We start from the raw sequence: 12,417 nt of genomic DNA, 5'->3' as shown, positions 1-12,417 counted from the left end.
TCAGCCCTGCTCAGCTGGGGCATCCACCCTTAAGTTTAACCATTAATGGATCTGTCCTCCGTGACCGGGGCAGTAAGATCCCCTGCCCCGACTACTTTTGCTTGCCTCCCTCACAGTTGTTAGAAACACACTGGTCATGGTGCAAAGGAACCAGGGCAACCCTGGCCCTGATCCCAGTCCCAGGAGTTGGCACACTGGGGACCTGTGGTGGGCTGCAGCCAGCCCAGCTATCTGTGACATCACGTCGGCCTTACCTCATCCCACTCTGAGGCAAAGGAGGGCGACTTTTCCAGCCTCTTCTTCCCAATACTGCAGTTGGACAAGGACTCACTCCGGCTCCCCATTGTGGCGTCCTCTGTGGGTGAGCAGGTCAGGAGATCAGAGTCTGACTTGGACAAGCTACGGCTGAGTTTGAGTTCAGCTCTGGGTTTGCTGGTAGGAGGGGCTCGGCTCCTGGCCCCGCTCCGGTCTCCTTCTTCCTCAGCACCACCAGGGTGCGGAGATGTTGTATGAGTCAAAGTTCCGGGGTGCGACTGGCTGTTGGTGGTGGGCAGGCCTGGAGGGTAGCCCACTCTCCTACTGTGGTCCAGGGCACTGGGCTGGGAGGCTCCAGGAGTGTGCACGCCCATCTCCTCCAGCTGCATGCTGGCCTCGTGGCAGGCACCCTGCTGCGGGGACTCTTCTGGATTGCCCTGGCCAGTGGCAGAGAGCAGCTGGAAAGGGTCCTGCCCAACCTCACACACTGGGGAGGAGCCGTGGAGGAGACCTGAGAACTGCTCTGGGACCTGCCCGTCCTGTCCCTCCGCAGAGTCCTGGCTCCGGCTGCTGCTGCTCTGCCTGTGGTCTTGGAGTGGACGGAGAGACAGAGAAATAAAAAATTAAACGTGGCAAAAATCAACAAAGTTCCAATGCAGCGAGTGTATGGCAAGGCGGAGGGATTCAAAAACAGAGAAAGACAGAGAAGTTGGACAGGCTAGGGAGGGGAGAGACGGACACAGAGAGAGAGGGGAAGGAAGAAAACAGTTTCGTATTGTTCTTAATGTTCAATTTGTACCCAAAGTGGGAGCATTTATGAAATTCCAAACACTGGCCTGATTAATGCTATCTGGCAGCCTTCCCTGTTGTTAGATTTCTGTTAACAGTAACGACCAGACCTTGCTATATAAGGTGAGGAGTGCTAACTATATCCTACAGAAAGGACAGCAGAGAGGAGAGAGCGAGTGAACAAGAATACAAGTGGAGAGCTAGAGTGAGAGCCAGAGAGCCAGCCAGCAAGCACGAGCAGGCGAGACTCACTCCCGGAACATCTGATACATTTCCATAAAGGCCAAAGTGTTATTTAGAGCCACCCGCCCTCCCTTCCTTTGGCAAGCAGCAACAGGGAAAAACAAAAATGGAGGTCATGATCCACAACCTGCAACTTCTGGAATTCCTCTACTGAAAGTGCAAAACAAAACAGCAGAGAAATCACTGCTTCCTTCCTCAGAGGGGGACTATTCAAAGTTCCACGCCTCATCCTTCCTTCCTCAGGGAGCAGACTTTTCTTTCTTTTTTTTTTTTTTTTGAGAATGTGCACATCTCACTCCTTCCAAAGCCTCCCAGCTGCTCATATTTGTTTAAGTTTAACCTTAGTTGATCCACTGAAAGGAAAATGGTCTAATTTGTCAATGCTAAGAGACAGATGCAGTTCTTTCAAGACCTCCCTAACATCCCAGAAATCTGACACGACTGGCTCAGGAGGCCAACTACTACTGTACACTCACACAAGATATCAAATACCTCTGCCCTGAAGCAGCATAAATAACTGACCAAATCAGAGTCCAACACCAACACTACAGGGACACCCAGGGGCTTTCCCCGCATGAACTCAGTCCCTTTAAAGATTCTAACCCACGTCATCAGGGTACATACACACTTTGTTCAGCACCAGCTTACATTCTAAAGCTACTACTCAACTTTATTTTCTCTGTAAGTGTGAATCTGTGGTACATACACCAAATGTTTCCCCAGTCTGCCCAAAGCTCCCAAGAACTATTCATGAGATCAGAGAGTCTTAGAACTGAAAGGATTGAGCTCAATTATTCTTACAGATGAGAAATCTAAGGCCCACAGGGCTTTAGTGGTTTGTCCAAGGGTAGCAGGAAAAAAGACTTTAACTTAGGTGTCTGAGACCTGGTTCTGGTCCTGGCTGTGCTGCTCTCTAGCTGTGTGGCCTTGGCAGTGGCTTCATCTTACTGGGCCTCAGTTTCCACAATAAGTGGGTTGGACTGCATAATCCTTAAAACCCCTTCTATGTTATGATAGTGAGGAGATTCCAAGTTTCCACCATATCATGATGTCAAACATCCCCCCCTCAGGAGGTGCTGCAGTGCTCTGCCTGGGTGCCTCTCCTGTTGCTGCCTGGATAGCATTAACTCTCCCTCATCATCATGCCTGCAGCCCCAAGGCCCCTTCTAGAAGACCAGATCCACAAGAGAAAACGGTAGTCAAGTGAGGAAGGGAGCAGAATGAGTAGCACTTCACAGAGATGATGTACTAAACAGTCTCCCCGCCTATGCACGATGCTAGTGTCCCACAACATTGGTTCTTCCCAGACAGCCTTTAAGGAAGGATTCTAACAACCAGCTCTCCTCGAAGTTCCAGCCTGTTTCCCCGAAGTTCCAGCAGGGACACAGCCCTATTAACCCCACCCTCTTAAGAAGAGTGGTTCAGTCTCCACAGTCTGTTCAGCTTTTGGCAAGTCTACAGAAGCTGCAGAGCGGCAGCCAATTAGCTCCATTTTATGGCTCTGGTTACTTATCCTCAGGAGCCCGGAAGTATGAACTTTGGCTTCTCCTTCCTCTATACTTGACCACTTCAGGATTTTCATGCCCCCAGCTCACAAACCCCACACCCCAAAGGTCAGGTCCAAGCACTGAACAACTTGAACCATTTCTCTAGTGAAGAAGAAATGCTGAGTTCATAGGAGTTCCATACAGCTTAACTCAGGCCCTGGGAAGTTATGACTTCATGGCTGTGAATATCACATATGACAACTGGCAGCTGGAACAAAGCTGTCGTGTGGTGTTGCATCGTGGGAACACAAGGAAGATGTCACATGACCATATTAGAGTGGGATAAGCCAAAGCACTTCCCCGGAGAGGCTGATGGAGTCAATTAGGCTGCAAAATTTGCCACCTCTGGGACTATATTCTAATTTCCTACCGATTCTGGTCTGTAGAGGCCAAGGTGCAATGTCCCTCTGACTGTATTTGAATGCAAGAATACTTTGGTAATAGGAACACAGGCTCCCACTCCTTTGCATTAGCTTCCAGCTTCTTATTTAACAATTGTTTTGGGGGAAAAAAACAACAGCAGAAGAAAAACACCACAGCCCAGAATGACAAACCAGCCTGGCTCATGCTGCCTGGGTGGAGCCCAGAACCCAGGCCACAGAGAATGTTCTGACTCCTGCTGTGGGAGCCGACAATGGAGGCCCTGTTCAACAGCCACCCATTCATGCCAGCCATCAGTGAAGAAAGTAAGATGCCAAGAGCTCCATACCAGACTGATGCCAGGGGGAAGGAAGTGGGCAGAAGGAAAGAGTGGAAATATATGGAAGAAGGACGGGGAGAGGAGAATTTCTGAGGGTCATAATCTCATTACAGAAACCACAATCCACCAACACTGTATGAAGTATAAGAAATCATGAAAAGGGACATAATTCCTGTAATTATACAGCCTACTCAGGGAGTTCCTTAGGAAAGACATCTTGATATCTGAAAAGCTTCTCAAGATCTAAGAACCTCAGGAATTTTTTTTTTATGAAAATATACACATGAAAACATGCTCCCATTTAACAATTTTTACACATATTGTTCACTGACATTAGTTACATTCTTCATATTGTGTCAAACTTCTCGTTATTTCTGCTCTAGTTGTTTTATTCCCATCAGTTTAGACTCACTGCCTTCCAAACTTCTCATTTATGCTTTAGAGTTACTGTTGTCCCTTTGGCCTCATACAGATATTTTTTAAAAAGAACGTTAATACACAAGGGTGGCATTCTTTACTTTTTGAGCTAAACTGTTTTTTAGTTTAGAGATGACTGAAGGAATAGTTTTGGTTCAAGGTTTGAAGTGTATCTCAGGGCAATAGGTCCAGCAAGTCTGGATTCTTTAGAAATCTGAAGTTCTGTTCCACATTTTTTCCCCTTTCTATTAGGATCCATCTATTGTAGCCCTAATCAAAATGTTTGGTAATGGTAGCCAGGCACCATCCAGTTCTTCTGGTCTCAGAACCTCAGGATTTTAATAGGCTGGCGCTTTCCTTCCCATCAAAAACTATATTCAAGTTTCCTAGAAAGATTTCCTGGGAAATCAATGCGTAGAGAAAGATCTACTCAATGGTTCCTACCTTCTGCAAAGTCAGGACATCAGGTCTCTTAGGGACCAGGTGTTACCAAACAATGTGCTGGTTAAGAGTCAGATCTTCAGTATATTACTTAACTTTTCTGTGCCTCAGTATCCTCATCTGTAATTTGGGGATCTTAATAGTACTTATTTCACAGAATTGTGACAATTAAATTATATGTGTTAAGCATCTAGAACCAGGCCTGGCACAAGCCCAGCTCTCAAAAGATGTTGTTATTATCCTCCACAGAGGATCCATTACAACAGACTTTGCTCACAGATAAGACAAACTACTCCCTATTTCTCCCTTTTTCACAGTTTTGTCACAAGGATCATCAAAGACAATGCATATGAAAGTACTTTGAAAAACACATAAGTTTTACACAAATATCCATTATCTTCATCATCCATACAATTCTTGACAGCAGGAGGAAGGGAAGGAAGGTAATATGGTGAGAAGGCTGAAGTGAGAAACTCTGAGACAGGTCCCAGAACTATCATTGTAACCACCCATTCCATCCATAAGTGTGTACATAGTGTCTGCTCTCACGGGACACTCAGGAGATATAAAGATGCAGACATCAAGATTACTTCAATGGGCTTACCAGCTATGGGAAGAGACTGGCATGTACAGAGATAATGAGAATTCAGACAAAAATTATCAGATGCTTTAAGAAACTTCCTTGTGAGAAGCTGACTTGAACTGTAAATTTTCACTTAAAGCACAATTAAAATATATATCTACATATATATATGAGAATGGAAAAAAAAAAGATTACAATCAAGAAAACCCTATGGGGCAGTTCTACTGTGTAATACAGAATCACCATGAGTGGAAATCCACTCGATGGCACCTAACAACAACACAATAACTTCCCAGGTCATCTTTGTTCTTCTATGAAATCTGTATTTATTGTGAAATAAAACACACTCAAACAACAGTGAAAAAAGAAAACTCTCAGGGTAATGCATGGTGAACAGGAAGGAATACATGATTACTTGGAACCAGGGGCTTTTCAGAAGAGGTGGCTTTTGAGCTGGGTGCTGAAGGAAAAGCAAGACCTTGACAGGCTTAAAGAGAAGTGGAAATACATTAGAAAAGGCAGACACATGAACCTCGTGCCCAGGGAGCACCCGTCCTTCTGATGGGAAGCATTGTGCTCCCACCTGCAGAACTACACAGCTTCCAATACTCCTCACACACTGCCCTCAGCACTCCTCACAATCTGCCCCTCTAGAAGAGCAACAAGGAGCTAATCAGACACAGGGGAGGGCTGTTCCTTGCTCTCTCCATACAGCAAGGCCAGCTGCTCTACTGACTAGGACACACTAGTGTGCTAACTCCTAGTCCCTTGAACTTTCAATCTTCATTCTGTGTGTTCATTTTCCTTTTACCCTGCAAACTGCTGGAGCAAGGGGTCTTCTGTGCTGCATTTGAATTACCATGATGATCCATGGGGAATCTCAAGGGCTTTTGAATAATAACATTTTAACATTTACACATTTTCAGTCACCTCTGCCCATTTAAATTAGGGCTGAAAAATGCAGCTCATGTGAGGAATTGCTAACTCAACACAGTCCTTGGACCCAGAGGAAGAGGCTGGGGCACACCAGTTTCCCAGATTGTTCTGCTTTCTTTGTTCCATTAAGATTGGAAGTCCCAAACTGCCTAGTCACTACAAGAGCATTAGAAATCATATGTGTCCAAGAGAGCCCCGAAATACTTGGCTGCTTTTAGAGTGTCATCACGCTTTCCCCAGAAGGAAGGTACTGACTAGGTTACTCAGACATTCGCTAGAGACAAATAGACCAAGAACTCATTCTGTTCCATGGCAACCTGGTAACTAGACTAAGAGCTAGACTGGCACTCAAAAGGCCCAAGTTGTAGACTCAGCCCTGTTATGGACTAGCCAGTCGTATGACTTTTCCTATCTGTGTTTCTTCCAAAAAATGAGGGGCTCTGTATGAACCATGGCTGCATCTACCCTGAGACCAGAACAACTAGATGGTACCCAGCTACCACTACTGGCCATTCTAATCTGGGCTACAACAGATGGACCCTTATAGAATAGGAGAAAAATGTGGAACAGAACCTCAAATTCCTAAAAAACAAACAAACAAATAGATTTACTTGACTAGTTGAGATTAAAGGACTCTCCTGGACTATTGCCCTGAGATATTCTTCAAACCTTGAACCAAAACTAACCCGAGGTCACCTTGTAAGTAAATAACAAATGGGCTCAAAAAATAATGAATACCACCTGTAAATACTGTGATCCTTTAAAAAATCACCTATGAGACCAAATGGTCAATAACTGCTTTAAAACAAAGATGAGAATGTAAGGGTACAGGGAAACTAGATTAATGGTAATGCAACAACCAGAATGGAAATAATGAGAATGTTCACACACTGTGAATAATGTAACCAATATTACTGAACAACTTATGTAGAAATTGCTGAATGGGAACCTAAACTGCTGTGTAAACCTTCACTGAAAACACATTACGCCCTCTCCTCACTTATTGACACGGGTAAGTTTCAAAGACCAGATCATTATGTGAAATTGGCATCATATGAAAATGGAGTGTCCATTTCTTCCATTTCAGACAGTTATACAGGTCTGTACTGTCAGTGGGACAGCAGCTTACCAATAACTCCGAGAGGCAGAAAATGTAGGTGGGTACTGTATGTCCCACTGGTCATGATAATGTGCAAAATAGTCAGACAGTAGATTTTTTCACTACTGTCGTAAATGGGAAATATCAGATAACAAGATAGTTGATAAGTGAGAATGTGTAAAATATTATTAAAAAAAAAAATGAGGGGCTCAGTGCATTCTCTAGGGGTTTGAGATTTAGTATGGTTTGAATCTGTGATTAGATGACCTCTCTAGGTCCCTTCCAGTTCTATGATGTTAAGAACATGAACAGTAGCAGGGCTTCTAATGAAACATTTTAGCCTCATGGTTAAAGGCAGAGGTTTTGGGTTCAGTTAAACTAGGGCTTAAAATCCCAGCTCTAACACCTAACTTCTTCTTCTGTATCTATTAAAAAGGAACAAAAATAGCCCCTACCCTGAAGATTTGTCTTGAGAGACATTCATTGATATAATCAGAATAAATGAACTCAGCATGGTGGTTAGCCCACAGGAAACATTTAGTAAATGGTAGATGCTATCACTATCATCATTTTTCATTTACAACCATTTCTGAACTATTCTTCATGCTAACACCGCACATAGCTAGTTTTATTTTTCCTGACTCAGCAAAGGAGACTATTTCTTCTAAGTGCCTCCTGTAAACCAGGTAGAATAAAGCTTGAATGCCAGAGAAAGTATAGTAGAGGGTGAACCCTAAAGGGTCCTGTGAGTTTGGTTCAGGGTAATGTGTAACAGCACGATGGAGAATCTTCAGGCCAGGAACCATCTCTACCCACCTCATCCCCCATGAGGACAGCCCAGCCTTGGGACTCAGAACTATTCTACATTGACTTGGTCCTTGATTATCTCCTTTTATTACATCTACCCCATTTCCCTAAACTCCTCCTGAAGAGTCTGTTCACTGCCGGTCATTGGACCTCTGGTCCCTCAAACTTGCCTGGATCAGTTCTGCCTGGATCAGTTTCTAACCAGCCATGATTATTTAACCATGCCTAGTTTCACAGCACACTTGCCATCCTGTTCCCCTTGATCTTCTGCCAGTTCCAACACTGGGTATTCATGACTACTTGCTTTCTTTTCTCCAGTTGCTGGAATGTCGAGCACTGTTGAATACTCAAGAAACAACTAATTGAGTCCTCTACCAATTCATCTCTCAGCGGGCTTCCAACAGCTACCATTTATCAGATACTACTTATTCTGTGCCAGATGCTGTGATAAGCATTTTCTTTTTAATATTCCCAACAGCCATGTGATAAGAATTAGTATTCCTACTACATGTGGAAAGTGAGGCTTAGAGGTTTAATGACCTCAAGGTCAACAGCCAATAAGCGGTAGAGCAAGAATTTAAACTCAAGCCTGACTACAAGGTTCAACCACTCTTTTATTTATCTCTTGAGAACTATGATATCACCATAAGATCAATTATTCCTCATCTCTTTGGCTCTTTTTCAACTGCCATCTTTACCCACAGCGCCTGCAAGCATGGAGGATAATCGCACCAACTTTCCTTAGACAAATATGAGACAAACTTAACTACCAAAATTTGTCAGAATTTGCGAGTAATCTCATCTCTTCCCATCTGCCTCGGAGAAGTATCTCCTTGCCTAAAATTAACCAGTGGCCTTCTAATTGTCTGATCCTTTTTGTAGTCTTCATCCTTCTAGCTCCTTCTATAGCATTTGACATTGTTCAGTGTCTTTGGAACTCTTCTACTTTGGTGTGAATGATGGTTGCCCCCAATACCCACTCTCCCCTTCATCCTTGGCTATGGGATTTTTAGATGGGCTCACAGCCAATTAGAATAAAGACTACATTTCCTGTCTTCTTTTTAGCTAGATGTAACCACATGACCAAGTACTGGACAGCGGGTTATAAGTGAAAGTGGTGTGTGTGACTTCTGGCAACTGTCTTTAAAGTGCCCTTTTTCTTCCCCTTCTTCCTTCCAGTCCTGAGAGCTTGAACCAGAGCAGCCACCTTGGTCTATGAGGTGTCAGAAAGGAGGAGTCTGGGTCCTTGGTGATTCATGAAGCTGCCATACACCACCCCTGGATTTCTTACTTTGGTTTTTTTGGTCACATTAGACTTGGTTTCTAAGACACTGCACTATCATGGTTATCTACCCGGGTCTCTTTTCCCTTGTGTCCCCAAATATAAATTCTGTTCTCAACCATTTCAATCTCTCTGGAATTTCCCTCAGCAACCAATTCTCGTTTATGTTAACCATTCCCTCAACTTGGATGATTCATGAATTGTATTTATAATCTCAACATTTCTTTGAAACATCAGACCCACATTTCCAAGTATCTATTATCTTTACCTGGTACCTGAAATACCTCAATTTAACCTATTCTAAATTGAATTAAACATCATCCCTCAAACATGCCCCTCCCTCAATTCCCTATTTCTGTTAGGTGTACAATTATTTTCCCAATTAACCAAGCTCAAGACCTCAGAATCATCCTCAATACCCTCTCCTCCTCATTCTCCCATGTTTGGTTGTTGTTAAGGTCCTGTTAATTCTACCTTCTCAATACCTCTTCCATCCATACTCTCCTTCCTATAACCCCATGCTGTCCTCCTATTTTGGGCTCCAATTACCTTCCAGAGACTCCAGTCTCTCCTAAATGCAATCTAAGACTCCAAGATTATATATTCTTAATGTGTGGCTTGTATTCTGTCACCCCACTCAAAACGCTTCAAATACACTGCACTGTCTTGGGAACAAAGACTGACATTCGAGATCCAATACTCTACAACAAGTTCCCTTTGCTCCAGCCAAACTGGATTACTTAACCATTCTTCAAACTTGTTCTCTATCTTTTCCATCATCTTACTGTTGTTTATGCTACTCCCTCTGCCAGGAATGCCCTCTCCTTCCTCCTGCCTATCAAGTATAATTCTCTATTTTAGGGTTCAGCTCAAATACCACTTCCTTCATAAAGCCATCCCTGATCTCTTACACTGACATAATTTATCCCTCTTTTGAATTCCCAGATTACTTCTACATAAATTTAACATATTCTGCCTTTATATGATCATTTTACATATGTTCCATCTTTATGTTTTACCAGTCTTGGTATTTCCTACAGTGTGTTACATAATGTTTCATCTATAAATGGCCGACGATATATTTGGTGAAAGAAAATATAGATGCATACTTCACAAGGCTTGGACTTGTTCCATAATGGAAATAAAAGTGAATTATTCCCATTTGGAAACATAAATTCGTAAGAGGAAGATAGGTTTATACAGGAGGGCTTTTGGCAGGTGCTCCTCTAAGATAAAAAGGTGAGAGCAGGGGAAGAAGCTGAAGATAAGGTTTAACTGTTAACTGTTTTATTTATATCTTCTGCCTTTGGGAAAAGCACTTAAATTCACTCCTTGGAATTTACCTTGAAAAGCTAGCCTGGACTTCCAGGGAAGAATAACTTAACAAGAAAAAGATAAATAATCCAACCAAAAAACGGGCAAAGGACTTGAACAAACATTTCACAAAAGAAGACATTCAAATAGTGAAAAGATGCTCAATGTCATTAGCCATCACTGTTGTTAGGTCCGTGGGGTTGCTTCTAACTCATAGCGACCCCATGTACAACAGAACGAGACATTGCCCAGTCCTGTGCCACCCTCACAACTGTTTGAGCCATGTTTGAGCAAACTGTTACAGCCACTGTGTCTAACCATCTTATCGAGGGTCTTCCTCTTTTTCATTGACCCTCTACTTTACCTAACATGATGTCCTTATCCAGGAAATGGTCCTTCTTCATAACATGTCCAAAGTAAGTGAGACACAGTCTCACCATCCTCATTTCTAAGGAGCGTTCCAGCTGTTATTCTTCCAAGATGGATTTGTTTGTTCTTCTGAGAGTCCATGGTATACTCAATATCCTTCACAAACACCATAATTCAAAGGCATCAATTCTTCTTTAGTCTTCCTTATTCACTGTCTGGCTTTCGCAGCCATATGAGGTGACTGAAAACACCATGGCTCAGGTAAGGCGCACCTCAGTCCTCAAAGTGACATCTTTGCTTGCCAACTTTTTATTTTTTATTTTATTGTGCTTTAAGTGAAAGTTTGCAGTTCAAGTCAGTGAATCATACAAAAATTTATACACACACTGTTATGTCACCCTAGTTACTCTCCTATAATGTGACAGCACACTCCTCCTTTCCAGCTTATATTTCCCATGTCCATTCAACCAGCTCCTGTCCCTCTCTGCCTTCTCATCTCGCCTCCGGATAGGAGCTGCCCATTTAGTCTCATGTACCTACTTGTTAAGAAGCACACTCTTCATGAGTATCATTTTATGTCCCATAGTCCGGTCTATTCTTTGTCTGAAGAGTTGGCCTTGGGAATGGTTTTAGTTTTAGGCTAACAGAGAGTCTGGGGGCCATGTCTTCTGGGGTCCCTCCAGTCTCAGACCATTAAGTCTCGTCTTTTTACTAGAATTCGAGTTCTGCACCCTACTATTCTCCTGCTCCATCTGGGACTCTCTGTTGTGATCCCTGTCAGGGCAGTCATTGGTAGTAGCTGAGCACCATCTAGTTCTTCTGGTCTCAGGCTGATGGAGAATCTGGTTTATGTGGCCCTTTCTGTCTCGGGCTAATATTTTCCTTGTGTCTTTGGTGTTCTTCATTCTCCTTTGCTCCAGGGGGGTTTGGACCAACTGATGCATCTTAGATGCTCACTTGATAGCTTTTAAGACCCCAGATGCCACTCACCAAAGGGGGATGCAGAACATTTTCTTAATAAACTTTGTTATGGCAATTGACCTAGATGTCCCCAAAAACCATGGTCCCCAGACCCCCACCCCTGCTACTCTGTCCCTCGAAGTATTTGGTTATATTCAGGAAACTTCTTAGCTTTTGGTTTAGTCTAGTTGTGCTACTTCTCCATATTGCGTGTGGTCCTTCCCTTCACCTAAGATAATTCTTGTCCACTATCTAGTTAGTGAATACCTCTCTACCTCCCTCCCCACCCTTGTAACCATCAAAGAAAGTTTTCTTCTGTGTTTAAACTTTTTGAGTTCCTATAATAGTGGTCTCATACAATATTTTCCCTTTTGCGACTGACTAATTTCCCTCAGCATAATGCCCTCCAGATTCATCCACGTTATGAGATGTTTCGTGGATTCATTGTTGTTCTTTATCGTTGCGTAGTATTCCATTGTGTGGATATACCATAATTTGTTTATACATTTGTCTGTTGATGGGCATCTAGGTTGTTTCCATCTTTTTGCTATTGTGAACAGTGCTGCAATGAACATGAGTGTGCATATATCTATTCGTGTGACGGCTCTTATTTCTCTAGGATATATTCCAAGGAGTGGGATTGCTGGATCGTATGGTACTTCTATTTCTACCTTT

The 12,417-nt window shown here is 43.2% G+C and overlaps 1 protein-coding gene across 1 annotated transcript in view; it reads right to left on the bottom strand.

Annotated features, from left to right (window-relative positions):
* The window catches only part of LOC101359077 (ankyrin repeat and SAM domain-containing protein 1A), a 168,792-nt gene that overhangs the window by 41,813 nt on the left and 114,562 nt on the right, over nucleotides 1-12,417 (bottom strand). The window contains exon 12 of the mRNA XM_023724813.1: nucleotides 255-844. Coding sequence (XP_023580581.1) covers nucleotides 255-844 — 590 coding nt within the window. The remainder of the gene's footprint in view (nucleotides 1-254; nucleotides 845-12,417) is intronic.

This window comes from Trichechus manatus, unplaced genomic scaffold (genome assembly GCF_000243295.1).
Source record: "Trichechus manatus latirostris isolate Lorelei unplaced genomic scaffold, TriManLat1.0 scaffold00261, whole genome shotgun sequence".
In the NCBI taxonomy this organism is placed as follows: domain Eukaryota; kingdom Metazoa; phylum Chordata; class Mammalia; order Sirenia; family Trichechidae; genus Trichechus; species Trichechus manatus.
Note: the sequence above shows the minus strand (reverse complement) of the source record. Positions and strands in the feature narration are given on the sequence as shown.